The sequence below is a fragment of the Trematomus bernacchii genome, unplaced genomic scaffold (assembly GCF_902827165.1).
Source record: "Trematomus bernacchii unplaced genomic scaffold, fTreBer1.1, whole genome shotgun sequence".
Taxonomy (NCBI): Eukaryota; Metazoa; Chordata; class Actinopteri; order Perciformes; family Nototheniidae; genus Trematomus; species Trematomus bernacchii.
The window spans coordinates 1,281,194-1,299,119 of NW_022987668.1; the positions used below are offsets into that span (position 1 = coordinate 1,281,194).

The 17,926-nt window shown below is 39.8% G+C and overlaps 1 protein-coding gene across 1 annotated transcript in view; it reads right to left on the reverse strand.

Annotated features, from left to right (window-relative positions):
- LOC117487213 (contactin-associated protein-like 4) overlaps positions 1–17,926 on the reverse strand; it is a 70,389-nt gene that overhangs the window by 25,558 nt on the left and 26,905 nt on the right. The window contains exons 6-11 of the mRNA XM_034135884.1: positions 14,457–14,660; positions 8,474–8,649; positions 3,766–3,906; positions 2,637–2,904; positions 1,294–1,443; positions 559–730 (exon numbers count right to left, since the gene is read on the reverse strand). Coding sequence (XP_033991775.1) covers positions 559–730; positions 1,294–1,443; positions 2,637–2,904; positions 3,766–3,906; positions 8,474–8,649; positions 14,457–14,660 — 1,111 coding nt within the window. The remainder of the gene's footprint in view (positions 1–558; positions 731–1,293; positions 1,444–2,636; positions 2,905–3,765; positions 3,907–8,473; positions 8,650–14,456; positions 14,661–17,926) is intronic.

Below are 17,926 nucleotides of genomic sequence, written 5' to 3' on the forward strand. Positions count from 1 at the left end.
GTGTTTGAGTGTGTGTGTGTGTGTGTGTGTTTGCGTGTGTGTGTGTGTGTGTGTGTGTGTGTTTGAGTGTGTTTGAGTGTGTGTGTGTGTGTGTGTGTGTGTGTGTGTGTGTGTGTGTGTGTGTGTGTGTGTGTGTTTGAGTGTGTGTGTGTGTTTGAGTGTGTTTGAGTGTGTTGCTTCTCACAAATAACTCATAAAGTGAAACCACATTTCAGCTCAAAGACAGAAAGCTGCGTCTCACTCCGTCTGAAGCTTTATAGACAGAACAGAAACTGAATTGTTTTCTTAGCGAGAAAACATTGAGACTGGGACACTGCCGCCATAATCTCTCTGTTTCCAGTCCTCTGCTGTCTAATAATCCATGAGCAACCCAATTTCACAGGAAACCAGTCACAGAGCCTTCAGGGGGAGATTAGGAACTGAAAAGGCTTTTTGACACAAACTATTTGGTATTACATATTATACAAAGTGCCTAAGATGGATAAATAAATGTAAGAACCAATTTACTGCAACGTTTGCTTTTATGTCAACTTTTCCTGAACAAACTGATGGTCTGACCTGTCGATGATGCCGCACATGTCGATCTGCAGGTGACTGTAGTTTCCCATCAGCCTTTGCTGCACCTTTTTTAGGTCCACAGGCTGGTTGTCGACAGTCAGGAGACGCATGCAGCCCTGGAAAGCCTTGAAGGGGTTCACACACTGATCGCTGCTCCCCTCAGAAGGACAACCTGACCCAGAAGAGGGAACAACGTCAGAAAACGTACAATTCCATTCAATTCAATGCAGTTTAAAAATACAGGTAAGGTATGACAAAAAACGACGGACAAATGTCTTGTAAAATCTAAAGATGCAATGAAATGTGCAATAACCCCAGTCTAAATCAACACATTATGATTATTTAGAAAATGTATATTATACAAAGCTTGAGAATTGGAACACTAAACAGAAGATATGTTAAAATATATTTCACTCATACATCTACTGTAGAATTGGACGATAAGGTTTATGTATTATACACAGTAGCATTGGCACGCTTAAAAACACCTAAAACAATTCCCTTAAATCTAAACTAAGCTAATTCTAACTAAATGGTTAATTGTATCACTCTAAACAAAGGTTTAATGAACAGAAAATATAATAAACATATCCACATTACAAGGGGAAATAAATGCATTTCAGCGTAAACTTGTTCTTCACTCTTCTCTGAAGTTTAAAAGTCCTCTGCAATTATTTCAGATGATAAGAACCTCTGACGATTGTGCATGTGTTCATGTGTTTGTCCCTCTCTTACCACCAAAGAAGAGTTGACCGTCAGTGGAAACAGGAAACGGGGGGCTGGCGTTGGCCGTGTCTCCTTCCCACCCGTCCACAGAGACGGAGAGATGTCCTCGTCTGGAGGTCAGCTCCACAGAGTGCCACTGACCGTCATCCAGAGCTGATCCTAAGTACACAGACATACAGAATAGAAGATAATAGAATAGAAGCATTTATTGCCATTATACAAGCACAACGAGAAGAGTAAAGCTACTCCTTTTAAGGTGCCATCAAAACATTCAGAAAAGACAACATACAACAGTGACACGCATGCATTCATACATACATACAATAATAACAGAAATATACAATATACTGTCCACAAAGATACAGATATACAACTGTCTGGTCTTTATTTCCTGGAGGTTAGGATTATAATTCCAGTCATTAACTTATCGATCTCTGTAGGGAGATTTCCCGTGATTGCCTTGGGCCTCAGGGAGGTCAGAGGTGGAGTTTAGCTACGAATCAATGTTGTAAAAACTGGTGAGGATTCAGTATCTGGCTTAATCACCCTACAGGAAGATGGCTGAATGGATTTTTCTGTTCTTCACGCCTCAAGATTGACATTTCCATATTATTTCATAGTTACTACTACATCAAAAGTGTGGAAATGTATTTTAGTCTGTTCTGTCAGCTTTCTGTCTATACAGAATATAAAGTAACCTTGGTATTGTGCCAATTCTTCAGTTTTTAAGATAGAAACAAAGACCTTGACATGCTTCAAAATCAAGCTATTCAGAGTTTCTTTAATAACTCAAAAGGAGCTCAGAGTGCAGACCAGACAAAGGCCAAATGCTACTTTTGCCCTGCTAAGGAAAGTGAAAAATAAAGTCTTTATCTGCTCCTTGATTTAGATCGTCTCCAAATATTTAAAGGGTCACTCTGTTGCCCATGCTCCAAGTGTAATGAATATTCTGTCGTTTTTTTAGTGAGACCATAACTAATAGTATTACAGTAATCACATTTATATGTAATAAAAGTGTGCATTAATGAATCTGTGCTAATGAATTGGCCGTACTCTAGCATTATTTTTGAGATGATAAAATCACACTTTTGTTATGTATGTATGTGGTTAAACTCTAAATCAAATATAACCCCTTGATTCTTAACTTGTTGGCAAGGATTTCAAAGTAGTTTTTGAAGTTTTGAACCCTGTTTCTCTGTTTGAGCTTCAGAACAAACAAGCAAGAGTTTAGTTACGTATGTCCTGCTTGAGCTGAAGAGAATTATCTGCGATCCATTGCTTAATATGTAAAAATACAGTTAAAAAGGGGCAATAATTGGTCCTGAATTTGGTTGTTTTGGGGTCAGACTGACCTGCACTGAGCTCCAGTGGCGCTCTCCCAGATGTGTGGATCTGTAGATGAAGCCGGGTTTTACTCAGGTACAGCCAGACCGCCCCTCCTTGCTTCGGGAGGTCAAAGGTCAGCAGCAGCCCCTCCTCGTTCCACGTCCGAAACTGAAACCCCACCGTCATGCTCGATGAAGACCGTTCACTCATCCTCGGTAACCAGAGGAAGCTTTGGGGACTGGTGAACGTCATCGCAACAAAAACGGGTTCATCACAGGAGAAGGTCACGTTGCCCTGAGATATGTGGAGAGGAGGGAGAGAAATGAATACAGAAAAAAAGGGAAAACTCGATAACGCATGAATTTGAATTAATTTCCAGAGCTGCATGGCGGCGCCCTGATGCAGAGATCTCATCAGCAAGAGTCCTTAAAAAGCATGCGAGTATTACCATAATGATAATAGCTCTGAATAAGCACCAAGAGATCAAGCTGAATTTACCCCAAGGTCAGAGAGGAGGACAGAAAAAGAGAAGAGGAACGAGAAATAAATAATAAGGGACTGGGAGCATTTGGGCATCTTGTTTGCCGCCCCATTGTCAGTGGTAGAAAGTAACTAAGGGCATTTACTCAAGTACTGCACTTAAGTTTTGAGGTAATTTACTTCAGTATTTCCTTATTATCCTACTTCCTACTTTTAATCTAATACATTTTCTTGGTAAAAGTTGTACTTATTACTCCACTACATTCATTTTACAGCTTCCGTCGCAGATTCACATTATTAATATGAACAATAAACTGATGAATCAATGTGTTTCTGAGTCAGGAAGTGACATTTTCTGTTCTGACACCGCAGTATCCATCACACTTCCACTTGCACTCACCATTACACTCAAAGTTACTGGTATTGGAATGAACTTTATCTTTGCCTGGTTTGTGGAGGAATACATGGTCAGACGATTTTGTTTTTGGATTCTCTGTGCACGACCAAGTGTTTTCTTCCCATGTTTACCCCCTAGTGGCTTTTTTTGTACAGCCTAATTGTTGGTGTCTCCAGGATCACATTTTTCCATAATGATTCACACTCAGACTCACAATGTTAAAGCAATAGCAGCAGTCGTTAAAAAACCTTTTATTGGCACATTGTGAGCCATTTTACCTTCAGAGTGATGCGATGGTCTCTCTGCTTGGCGAGGTCTATCATGTTCACGCCGTTGTACTCCAGGTTTTCCAAACAGCCGTGGAAATGTCTGTTGATCGACCTCTGAGAGCCGAGAGCCTGGTCTGCTCCCACACTCATCTGTACGGAGGAAACGTGAGCATAAAGACCAATACGTCAATACAACTCAAGCAGGTGTGAATGTTAGTGTCAGAAACGTATCACTCGTCACCGGCTTGAGCTTCAATATCATGATACATGTATCTATTATCCTCTCAAGAATGGAAGTAGTCCTCACATACAGAGCATTTGGTCCAACTAGTTCCTGAACAGTGTCCTTCACATGCTGATATAAGAGAGGGAGTTACACAGTCACAAGATGCAGGAATACCGGTTGTTGTAGGTAATCATACATGCTGTCATGTACAAAATACTGAGTTTTTCTGAAAATGTTGGCTTTTTTCTGAAAATCTCAAATTTCTGACTTTTTCTCAAAATGTAAAAATTCTGACTTTCTCTCAAAATCTAAAAATTCGGACTTTCTCTCAAAATTCTGACTTTCGGCGCGTTTACACCGCAGTACTTTTCCCACTTTAGTTCCGATATAGTTCCGAAATGTTGCGTTCACACCAAAAAGAGCCGGAACTAAAATTAGTTAATGAGAACCTTTTGTACCCCCTTTTCCGTCCCTGCTAGAGAGCAGGGACTTTCGTGGGAGAAAAAGGTTCCTATGTCTGATTGGCTGGGCGGATTGCAAACCACGCCCCGTAAAACTCCAAAAAAGTTTTGTGAAGCCGCCATTTTATTATCCTCGCATTAGCATTATTAGCATTAGCATTAGCCCAGCTCAGAAACGCAGAGAGACTAACTTATGGCAACACAAAAGAAAACATGGGAGTGGTGGAGATGAGGAGGTGTCGCCAGTCCCCAACTACGGGGACTTCCGGCCGGGGACTTCGGGTGGCAATATACGCCGTGAAGTTGTTTGCGGCCTGCCAGTAAACCCAAAGCAGAAGAAGAAGAAGTGACGCTTCATTTGCCTAATCCTCGAGAAGGGTCTAGCTGCGGCCGCGGCCAGTACACGACACTACACGACACGCCCCCTACACGACACGCCCACCTGACACGACACTACGGTGGCTGAGAGACATTACCGTACATGGCAGATTAAAAGCGAATTGACGACACTGACGCTGACGCAAGGATATTTAAGGAGACATGAGGTTTACAGAGAACAGACAAACAATATGGCGCACCGAGTACAGGTAATTAACGTATTGTGGTTTTAGATATAATTACATACTATTTAGGTTCTCGTTTGTTTGTCGATGTGGCTGTTTAGCGCAGTGTAATTGTGTTTATTTTGCTAATTTGTATTTTAAATATTAAATGTAAAGGAATGGAATACATATATATATATATATATATATATATATATATATATATATATTTTAGCTCTTAGCTTGACATGCTCAACGTTCAGTTAGCATATATGCTAACTGAACATGCTCGTTCAGTTAGCATGTCAAGCTAAGAGCTAAGATATATGTATATATATTAGCTTGACAGATGGAACAATGCATGTACTCGCATTTTTACAAGAATCTGATTTTGTGTAAGTTTTAAATATTCATTGAAGGTGTCTTTCACATTTGAATGTTTTAAAAAAACAAACATGTATTAGCTGCTATACTGACATGCACATATGTATAATTATATTATTATTTTAAGTGTGGTTTAAAGTTAAATGATATATAGTTATTGGGTAGAGCCAAGTAACCCAGGTGGATGCAATCAGGCCTCTGTTTTTAGATGGGGTTTGTGGCCATACTGTAGGCCTGACATTTAAACCATAGACTGTATATATAAAGATGTAAACTAGCTGAAGGGCTTTCTGTTCGAACCACAGTGACATCTAGAGGTTGTTTTGTGCATAACATGTCAACCAAAAGGGTAGAGCTGGCTGAATCAGATGGAGTTAAACTTTTTTTTTTTTTCAACAAGATATCAAGACACAAAATGTGCTCTACCAATTTAAATAGGCTTTAACCCCCTGCAGGTCAATCCTGGCTGCTTACATTTTTATTTAAAATCATGTTGATTTTACTGTTGGGATCAATTTAAAAGGTTATTATTATTTTTTTAAGCAGACCAGCTTGAATAGTGCCCCTCTGATTTTCCACATGATGTTCTGTTCAATAAATGTTCATTGAGGAAAACGGTATCAGTGTCTTATTGTATATTCATCACAGTGAATGCAGTGAATGCTGAACTTGCCGGACCATATACTGTAGTTGAAAGTACACAATGAAACACTGGCTTGCTTGTATCAAATCAATACAATTCCCACATGCCCTACCCCGGAACCTGCGGTCTTCAGACTCTGGCCCCCCGCACCAACCTGCGATCCTTCGGGGACAGAGCCTTCAGTATGGCAGCCCCCACTCTCTGGAACGCTCTCCCTGCGGAGATCTGCAACATCCCCACGCTTGACGCCTTCAAAAGGGCCCTCAAGTCTGCCAAGGTCTTTGGCTCCAAATCTATTTGTTTTGTCTGTCTAACTGTTCGTCTGACTGCCTTTTGTTATGTTTGTTTCTACTCCTGTTCTTTTTAAAGCGACCTTGGGTCTCATGAAAGGCGCTATATAAATCCAAGTTATTATTAATACATCATTGGAACGGTAAGAATCTCAGCTACAACACTGACTAAAGCCTTCCCATCTCCAGTATGCCTACATGACAAGCATTTTTATAATATACAGTAAACATATCTTTGACTTATTGCAAAATTATAAAATGAAATTCACCCCTGCTGTCATTCTGGCTTTGACTGTTCAAATGAGATGTCAACCATCAAAATGGGATAAGGGGTTCCAGAAATATCACTGTGCAAAACACACCGGCCAATTTTGACCGATAATAGTATGGGAAGGGGGGTATGACCGAACGCAAGAGAAGAGACAATCATCAAGCCAGATACCAAGGTATTTACAACAGGCAACCACTTCAATTACTTTTCCTTTATGGTATTGTTATTTGGTTTTTATTAGTGCTTTTGTCGTTTTGAAGGAAATTAAAATACTGTATTGAGTTAGTTTCTTCTGTTTTGGAAGCCTTGTATATCTTTTTGGTCTTGTTAGAAATACCCCATGGTAAAACTGTGTTCTAGCAGCAGTTAAAGAAGCTTAGTTTGCTGTCTTAGACTGCCAAGATGTATTAAGATGGTTTGTTCACAATTTACACATAAAACCTAAATGTTCATCTGTTTATTGTTCTTCTTCCTTTATATTCAAAGCATGTTGATTGTCTATTGGCTATATCTCGACATTATGTTAATTTGATCATACTTGCCATACATTTATTTTAATTGATGCGATTCCTTCAAAGGTTTTGTAATAGACCCCTAGTACTTTTAATTTATAAAGTAATAATAATACATGTGAATGATTGAGCTCATTAGTGGCCTGACTGGCCCTCCTAATTTGTTCCTTAATGACCCCATGATGTGATTATGTATATCTTAAAACCTTTAACAACTATATTTAGATGTTCACAAATATCTACATTTATGTATAAAATACATGTGTAGCAGTTAGACAAACATAATCAATAGATTATCTCATTAATACCTATTTTATATATTAAAAAAAGTTTACTAAACCACCGTTTGTTGACAAAATGATTTGGGTTGAAAGTTATACTGTTGTGTCTCAAACGGATAGACTAGGTTATTAATTTATTTGCCTAATAGTTGCTTAAAATGCTACAATAACATTTGCAATTCGTTTTTAATCTGCCATGTACGATCTCAATAATAATAAGTGTCGTCAATTCGCTTTTAATCTGCCATGTACGGTAATGTCTCTCAGCCACCGTAGTGTCGTGTCAGGTGGGCGTGTCGTGTAGGGGGCGTGTCGTGTAGTGTCGTGTACTGGCCGCGGCCGCAGCTAGACCATATTGTAATCCTCCCTCAGGAACTTATTCCGGTGTGAACGCGTTAGTTCATGAGAACGAAAGAGTTCTCATGAATTAAGTTCTCATGAACCTTTGTGGGAAAAGTACTGCGGTGTGAATGTGCCTTTTCTCAAAAAATTCTGACTTTCTCTCAAAATCTCAAAATTCTGACTTTCTCTCAAAATTCTGACTTTTTCTCAAAATTCTGACTTTCTCTCAAAATCTCAAAATGTGGACTTTTTCTCAAAATCTCAAAATTCTGGATTTTTCTCAAAATACTGACTTTTTCTCAAAATCCTCACTTTTTCTGAATACATACAAATGTTAATAATCACTCGTCACCGGCTTGAGCTTCAATAATCATGATCCATGTATTTGTGATCCTCTCCAGAATGGAAGTAGTCATCACATACAGAGCATCAACTAGTTCCTGAACAGTGTCCTTCACATGCTGATATCCAAGAGAGGGAGTTACACAGTCACAAGATGGAGGAATAGAAAGCAGTATTCAATGTTTAATTCAGATTAGCTCCACGTCAGAAATGATCATGCTTGTCATATGTCTATCTCCATAGAGGCTGAATCATCATGTTAATCACATAGCTATCATATGCCTAAAACAGTCCTGATGCTCTTCTAGGTAATCATACATCCTGTCATGTACACAGCTACAGTTGGGATACCTTTGTTATCATGTGCTACTCTGATATTGGAAGAGTACATTCAGTTAGTGTGTGTTTGTGTGTGTCCCTCACCTGGTCATGGTCCCAGCGGGTGAGTCTTGGAGGGATCTGCACCCACAGAGTGTTCTTGTCCACGGTGAGGTTGAGGTGGGTGCTGTGGTGCTCCACGGTGACCTGGTGCCAGTGCTGGTCGTCCAGCAGGCTGCCCACAGACACCATGTGCTGGCTGTCAGGGGAGGAGCTCCTGCCTGGAGAGCGGGAGGAAGACGAAGAGTGAGATGAAGAGGGTGGATGAAAAGGAGCGGTAACTCCAATTTAAACTTTTTTATTTAAGTGCATTATTATTTTTTTTTTCAAATCATTATTGTTTATAATATTATTATTTATATAATATTTTATTTTTTTAAACAGCACTGTATTTGTCTTCACCTGTTCTGTTATCGCCCAATAAAAAATACAAAAATAAAATACAAGAATAAAATGCTTAAAACCTCACATTGATTTAAAAATATTTGAGGTTTATTCCTACAGTTTTATTCCTGGTGTTTTATTCATTAAAATAGTTGTACCCTCATATCTGCAGTTTTTTTTTAACAGCATAGGAAATACAGCTTCTTCACCATTGGTTCCCCATCTCTCTAGGAACACAATATCGCAGTTTACTTGAGGTTAATGCTGTTTTTATGTCTCTAAATTAGTAAATTAGTGTCAAACTTTTCAGCAGGGGATTAGATCTCAGGATAAACTGATACAAAAAAACCTAAAATGAAGGTGACAACACATAATGAATACTAATGGTGGCAGAGATCGAGGTAGAAAAGTGTTATTAAAAAGGCAAAGTGAAGACTGAGCGCAGAGCTGAGAGAAGGAGGTGAGGAGGAGACGGAGCTTAAGGCACTCGGGTCATTAAATATGAATTAGATATTGTTTGAATGGAGTCTGTGTGGTCAAAGGAGTCGAAGAGAAAGAGAGACAGAGAGAGTGAACCATGTTCAGTGATCAATCATCATTGATCTGTGAGACAGATACTGAGCAGAGGAGAGACCACAGAGGCAGAGAGTACTTCATCAGGAGGTAGTGTGAGAGAATGAGAGAAACAGGGAATTGATGTCAAAGTCAAGTGTATTAAGTTACTGATCTTTCCTTGCAACCCTGTCTCCTATAAATAAAGCTTTATATCCTAGAGATTCTCATATACAGCTAGCTTTCAGCAGCAACTACATTTCAAAGGAAACACAATGACGTTCAATATCAGCCTGTTGCAACTAAAGCATTGTTTAACTTTCCTTTAGTTATGTTTATGCACTTAGCATTTGGTTAAGTTTTGGTAAATCGCTTTGTCTTGGTCTTTACTAAAACATTTAATTTTACTTTACTAAACTGTACTTTGCTTTACTCTAATCAGCTTCACTTCACTTTACTTTACTTACCTCTATATTTACTTTCCTCTATATTTACTTTACTTTGCTATCTGAACTTGACTTTACTTTAAAACACTTAACTCACTTCACTTAAATGTACTTTACTTTCCTTCGCTTTGCTTTACTTACTTTACTTACCTCTATATTTACTTTCCTCTATATTTACTTTACTTTGCTATCTGAACTTGACTTGACTTTAAAACACTTAACTCACTTCACTTAAATGTACTTTACTTTCCTTCGCTTTGCTTTACTTATTTTACTTCCCTCTATATTTACTTTCCTCTATATTTACCTTATTTTGCTTTTCTGAACTTGATTTGACTTAAATTTACTTACATTTATGGATATGTGTTCATCAATCGTTAAATCACAAAAAACTTCTGTCATAGATTAACTTTGAATTGAAGTGAATTTGATCACTGAGCTAATCTTAATTCATAGAAAGTTTGGTGAACTTGACACGCAGTGGATCATATTGCTATCTGTGCTGATGTTTGAGGAAACAAGACATTTAGAGGGTTTAAAAAGCAGGAAGATAATATATTAGCACCGCCTCATCTTCCAATGTTAAGGTCCTTACACACCAAACTGACACCAAACTGACACCAAACTGACACCAAACAGACACCAAACTGACACCAAACTGACACCAAACTGACACCAAACTGACACCAAACTGACACCAAACAGACACCAAACTGACACCAAACTGACACCAAACTGACACCAAACTGACACCAAACAGACACCAAACTGACACCAAACTGACACCAAACTGACACCAAAGAACACGTCCCCACGGAACGTCGTCTCACGTCTCCTGCGTCTTGGCCATGTGTCGCACTGGAACACACCGCAAAGACTTCAGCCGACGGCCAAGTTGCACGTATGAACTGCGCATGCGTGAGTGGCAATAACTCTCCTTACCAGCAGGTGGCGGTAGTGTGTATTCGTCATTCAAAAGAGGCAACAACCGGAAGACAGACTGCGTGATACACCGAGAGAAGAAGAACAGACTGCGTGATATAAACAAACAACAAATAGCGTGTGCGTTCCATTTTCACTCTACAGCGAGAAGCTAATGGGGCTTTCCTGAACCTGTGTCGAGAGCTGGAGTTAAATGAAATCTCAGATTTGCCTTCTTAACAGTTTGTTTGGGTTCCTCACTTCCGTTTCGCTTCTCATGCACTGATTCGCTAGCTGAACAGCCAATCAGAGTGATTTCTTTGGCCGACGGCCTTTAGCCGAAGGTGTCGGCGCGGCCGAAAAGACACGACGGTGCGGGACACACCAAGACACACCAATCTGAGTAGGGCGACAGGACGCTCATCGACGGCCGACGGCCCGACATCTATCGACATCTATCGACGGCCGAAATCGGCTTGGTGTGTAAGGGACTTTATACGATCTTGCCAAAAGGAGCTTTCTTTTATCCAGTAAGCAATGAGATGAACAATCAATAACTAGGATTAGTAACTTCCTGGCCTCTAGGTGTCTGTTCGCTCCATCATGGTTATGTAACCTTTTAAGAAACAATCTCTTCCAAAACTAAAACTCATGCAGACACTTCCCATTTCCTAAATCTCCAGACTTACTAATGGTTAATGTACTGGTTTTCAGGGAGCATCCACAGAATTCATGCTGCCTTTTCAAAGGGACTTTTAAAGGTAAACTATGTGAGAAGCTGCTTAAAGTTCCTTGAAATCTTTGAACTCTTTAAAGTGCAGGTTGTTAGATGACTTCTGACAGCTCCCCAAGGCAATATCACCTAATCATCTGCTGTCTGCTGCTGCATTACGACTCTCCACAGAGACTCTAAATCTAATTTTGTTGGAAGACAAAGACAGCTCTTATCAGATGACAGACTGTAATTGTTTCCGTATTTCCATTTCATTTCGTTCATCTTAAACGATTCAGACGGAGCGCATGCACGCAATCAGTCAACACAAGAATAATATGTGAGAAACAATCTGCTCACAACAAAAGCTCCAGGAAAACAGTTCAGGAAGGTTTTGTGTTTGAAGACTTCCAAAGAAACCTGGCATTAAAATGAATCCTGAGAAGAAGTCGCCACTGCATTGATATTCCACGGCTGTTCTGCCTTTTGTGAGTCTTTCTTAAGATGCATGAAAACCATAGCAAAGTTTGACTTTCTGTCATTCTACGTGGGTTGTCACATTTTCGAGAACGGTCTCTGCTGATAGAAACAAGCAGACACTGTAATCGTTTCTTTCATTTTTTCCATTTCATTTTCATGGCAGTGGTGTCCTCAAAAATCATAGAACACCATTTTTAGAAGCGATAGAAACACCTTCAGAACAAGTTTTAAAAGTCTCCTAATATGCTATTTTTAGGCATATATTATGGGTCTCAGATATATCAAAATATATATAAAACATGTCTATGATGTGTTTTGCTCAAAATGCCAAACAGATGCATTTCAGACATCCCTCATATCGCTCTGTTACAGGTGAGTTCCTTTTTTATTTCCTGCTTTTGTACGCATACTCTCTCCAGTACAGGTTAGCTCTGAGTGTTAGCGATGCTTGCTAATGTAAACAAAGACCATATTACGTCCAAAACACGTCGGCATTGTTTCTGATAGCAACGTTTCTGATAGGGCCGTGGGTCCACATTTCAGATATTACGTCATATCGGACGCAAATCTGGATCAGCTCCGTTGTACCCCCGTTTTAAGAGATTTGGGTACGGAGGAAAAGAGAGAGGGTTTTATTTTCTGACGTTGCGTGAGTTCCCTGACACACCGGGGACACATCTTTATATATAAAAGACATTAAAAAAGTGCATTTTGCATGATAGGTCCCCTTTAATGAGGACATATTCTGCTCATTTCCAGGTTCATATTTGTATGTTGTGCCTGTGCCGCAGCACCACACCAGTACTTTTGACTTATTTCTGCCCCTTTACTGCCTTCAGTCCATTATTACATGATGTATTCTCCTCCAAATGCAACTGAGCCTCCAGCCCAAGCTGCTGTTACACCACCACAAATCAATCTTCTCGATTTCAGCAGCTTCCACGTGAACCTCTGAGCCACACCAGCAGCTCCCGTCTGCTCCTCTGGGAAAATGTGAGCCAGGTCAAAAGTTCATGCATAAACTCTGCAGACTCATACAGTGAGTAAGCTGTGTCTTTCGTGCAAACATATTCCGCATTTAAGCAATTAGTGTTGCATCTTGAAATTCATGCAATGTCAGCAAGCTGCAGTGAAACGACTCTGTGTACATAATTTATATCCGGAGAGCTTTTACTTTCTTAATATAGAATAAAAACACCAAGTTTTAGCTTGTCTTCTTGTTTGAAACCTTCCTCATTCGTACTAAAGCTCAGCCAGGAGGCAAGAAATCAGTGGAAATTGATCGCCAGTGTATTTACTCTTACTAAATAATCCAGTATCTGCTCTAAATAATGAAGCTAGTGAACTAAACACCAACATGACGAAGGTACAGTGAAGAGGGAAATTTACTTTTTTGGAGAAATGTCATGTATTTTAATAAGCTGTTGTATTAATTAAAACTGTTTAGACAGTACGATGCAAACAGTGACTAAGCATCTTTTTTCAAGTGATGTTCGGGATACACAGAGGGTACAAAATTCTCAACATTTTGTTATGGTGATGGCCACTGCAAACACTGATGAGGATTCAAAGCAGGTAAAGATGGAAATTACTCTCTGTGATTACTGTAAGATTTAAAAGGGGTGAACAATGGCATGAAATAAGAGAGGCTGGCAGTTAGTGCCATGGAGGAAATAAGTTAACTAACTCCTGTACTGTGCCTGAGCCATTTGAAACATGAGTTTGAGTATTTTCAGGATGGGAGAAACACATTTCAATTCTCATGTTCAATAAAAAAAGTAAGTCCTTTCTTCTCTTTCCCTTTTTGTAAAATATCATGTTTTTGTCAAATATCATGTTTCACAGAAATAGTGTCTTTTTTTTAACATTTTAAATATTTTTCAGGATAAAAATTTGACATTTTATCAGTATTTTTCGTGACATTTTTAGCAGACTAATAAGTGTTGAATCAGTGGATCAACCTAATAATGAATAAAACCAAAGCAAAGGCAAAGGAAATCTTATTGCAAGTCACTTTGGATAAAAGTATCTGCTAAACGCAATGTTACTTAATGCAAAATATGATACAACGCTATACTGTACGTTGCGATAATACTTGTTTCCAATTTGACGGTAACAATTCAAATTCACCGCACACTTAGGGCAACAGCAAAATAATAGAAACTAGTGGTCAAAAAACACCCAGCAAGGTTCAACCACCTCATAGATTACTGATGTTTCCACGCACACAACTGCAGGCTAATCAGAGCGAGAGATATGAATAATATGCATGTTATCACAAGCAGTAAATAAAGTGACATGGTTGATGATAAATCATTAATTACAGTCTGTAGGTGTTATGGCTTCTCATATAAAGTTACCATAGATGTTTGCATCATCTGGAAAGTCTTTAAAACAGTATAGTATAGTAGCTTGTATAATGAAATATAACAGCACCAATCGGAAAGCCCCTGTCAACAAAGAACCTGTTTTAAATCTCATAATGACTTTTAGTGATCATGACATTGTGAGTAAGAGGGTTTCGGAGTCGTACCTCTCCGCAGCGTCAGGAGGAGTCTTCCTTTCTGAAGCTGCAGACTGAGGCTGTGTTCGCTCCGTCCCTCAGCGTGAAGCAGAGTCCCCGAGTCACTCAGAGCTTTAAAACTCAGAGAGAGGCTTTCTCTGGTCGCCTGCCTCGGCCTGGGGATCAGCCTGTAGAGGAGACTGCTGCGGCCGTCAAAACTCACCACGTCAGAGTCTGAAAAACAACAAAAAGACACATTATATTTGGGGACTTTTGGATATTATCATGCAAACTGAACATAAAATAAAGAGTACAACTGATTTGAGTATTGGGACTGTGGGAAATGTCTAAATAATGAGAGAATATACACATTTTATACATATTTTTATACACATTTGTATTTTTATATTCGGGATTGTGGAAAACGGAATTTCGATCTCTCTGTCTGTACACACAAACTGAAAGATTGACAATAAAGTTGCCTTTGAAAGTGCACTGTATGTACATAAGATTTGCACTTGCACATATAATTATAATCACTTTGTGTTCTATGGTAGTCGGACGTCTCTTACTTGTGGATTGCTCCCAGTGAGCTGATCCTGTTTTGTATGCTTCCACTGTATTATTCAATAGTTACTAATGGTAGTTCTGAAAACACTTTTCAACTTCTTTGAAAAAAACTTCTATACTTCGAGCAGGATTTCTGTTTGTTATTATTCGGTTCTCAAGTGTGGGTGTACTGTAGATCATAGTTTTTAACATTGTGGATTTTCTCGTTTTCTGCTCCGAGCCGTGAACTAAATGCCAGAGTTTCAATAAGAAAGTGGGCGAGTCATTGAGCTCTGAACAAAATGCTGTTATTTCACAGAGCTAATAGTGTAGTTGATGTCTGAATATGAGAAGCAGATTATAGACTAGGGAAAATATCTCATATGACTCAAGAAAATTATACACTAACCTTGCCTATCATGGCTTTGAGCATCGATGTGCTACAAATCTCCCGCCTATCGTGTCGAAAGCATCACTGAAATACATCAATTTGCATCAACTGGTGCATTTTGAGCGTTTATTGCTGACAGTGATGATGGAGACAATACAAACCCCGACACTGATTCAAAAGTCAAACCTGGACAATGTTCTCTTCCGCTTTAACGTCTGAATTCAACAAAGAAGTGTTGCCATTATCCTCAAATTCAAGCAATTTAAACCCATTTCAACACACTTGCTTTCTTCACCAACCAGGGTGACCAAAAAAACACTAATATTTCCTAACAATGATTCATCTATTGAGCCATTTTAGCCCCTCATGTGTCTTTAATCCTATTTATTTTCAATTGTTGTTGTCTGGTTTACAAATGTCATCATTTACTTTTGCAGTTTTCTCATTTTACACTGCTTTTGTCCACAGAGTTGAACAGGATTTCATTTTTGTATCTAACTGCAATGATGGATTTGCATGACAAGTGTGTGGAAATCCTGTTTTATGGGGGCCAAGAAGAACTGATTAACTTTTCACACCGGCTTGACTTCTTTCAGACAGATTACTTCTGCCTGTGTTCCTGTAATGAAGTTTCCTCTGGCAGACAGCAGACCTATGAAGAGGTCCAGAGCTGTCGGAGCAGCAGCTGTTGTCCTCTCTGCCCGAGTGTCTTTTACAAAACTCGCTCTCATTTTTAACTCACAGGTGCAATAGGCTCACTGTTTTTTACTCCTTTAGATTATTCCTACTCTATCTGATCTGCTGCCTGCTTAACATCAGCTTCATCTCCAGTCAGTGTTGTGTGTAATGTATACATATGAGGTGTGTTTGAATTCAATATATATGCACATCTTTCATTTACACTTTGAATCTCAAATTTGTCTTGACAGATTCTTTAGGAAAAAGAAAAACCAACAAAGAAATTGCAAAGAAGTTTTTGATGGTTTGTGCTCTGATATGCACTGTCAACTGTGGGACCTCATATAGACAGGTGTGTTCCTTTCCAAGTCATGTCCAATCAATTGAATGTACTACTGTACAGGTGGACTCCAGTCAAGTTATAGAACCATCTCAAGGATGATCAGTGGAAACGAGCTCAATTTTCAGTGCCAAAGCAAAGGGTGTGAATACTTACTGTATGTACATGTGATATTTCATTTTATTATTTTTAACACATTTGGATGACTCTTAGACCCCGGCTCCACGGGAACCCATACGGCAAAACGCATCGGAGTAACGCAAACGCAACCGCAAAAAACCTTCCGACCACACGCAATATACACCGGATTGTGTCAAGCTCCACGAGACGGCTCCGTTTACATCCAACCGCTGGAAAAGCTGCAGTACATATGCCGAACCTGTACGTGGCGCTGTAACTTCCTCCACAAAAAGCAGCAACTTCCTCCACAAAAGCAGCGAAGAAGAATGGTTGTCATGGCTGCACTTCTGTTTATTCTCCGCGGTGGGGGCGGAGGGAACCGCGCAGAGTTTTTCGCCGGTCAATGTGTGTTAAAGTTTAAATCTTCATGCTTCCTCATGCAGCAGCTGATCCAGTAAGTAAACCCGACAGTAAAAATAAACATATTTATAACTAGTTTAGGTAGTTTGAGAGGTAATTAAAATAGCTAAGGGTGATGATCTGACTTGAAGTGTGTGTTTTGCTCTCGCTGCTTCACAGCCGGAGGAGCTGCGTGTCTCCGTCCTGTCAGATTAGACTTCACTCGCGTTTATGTCCATATCGAGATAAAGATATATAATCTGAATTCATTGTGCAGTGTACTTTTGCGGGGGTGAGCAGCAGAGGTGGGGAGAGGCGGGGCTAATGAGTCGTCATTATCACAACCCACAATAATGGTGCAACCCTGCGATCCGCCATTGTTGTTGTTAACGAAACACATCAGCAATGATGCGGGGTACGCGGAGAGGTGGGAAGAGGTGGGGAGAGGTGGGGAGAGACGGGGCTATGAAACGGATGACCGTATAGGCGACCCCACGTCCCCGTTGGACCCCCCAGAGCGCTCCGTTCCCAGATCTATCCACCTTTGGACCCGTTGTCGTTTGCGGGGTCTGTTTCTTACATTGTTACATTTTCCAGAAGGTTCGGTTTGCGTTCACACGGGCAAAACTCAAACGGACTATAAACTTTAAACACAAGTCATGTGCTCGGAAATGCTGTTCAACCATTGGTCAGACATTAAGGGGGTAAAAACGCAAATCCCGGCAATTTCTACCGGAGCCTCCGCCATGGAGCATCGGCAGGTTATTTTCATGCTGTTGTTAATCTGGAGAGCATATCAACAGCAACGGCGCATATGATTATATAATCAGACAACGTGCGATACAAAACATTATAACATATATAATGAGAGACGTTCTGCAGTAAGGAGGGGGTTTCACCGACGGCAGGTGGCTCTGACTTTTATGTATAGTTTTTAGTTTGATAGTTGTTTTTACTTTACACGACACTGTTCAACACTTCATTCTGCTTCACTCTTTCACTAACGATTTTGAAGACATCCGC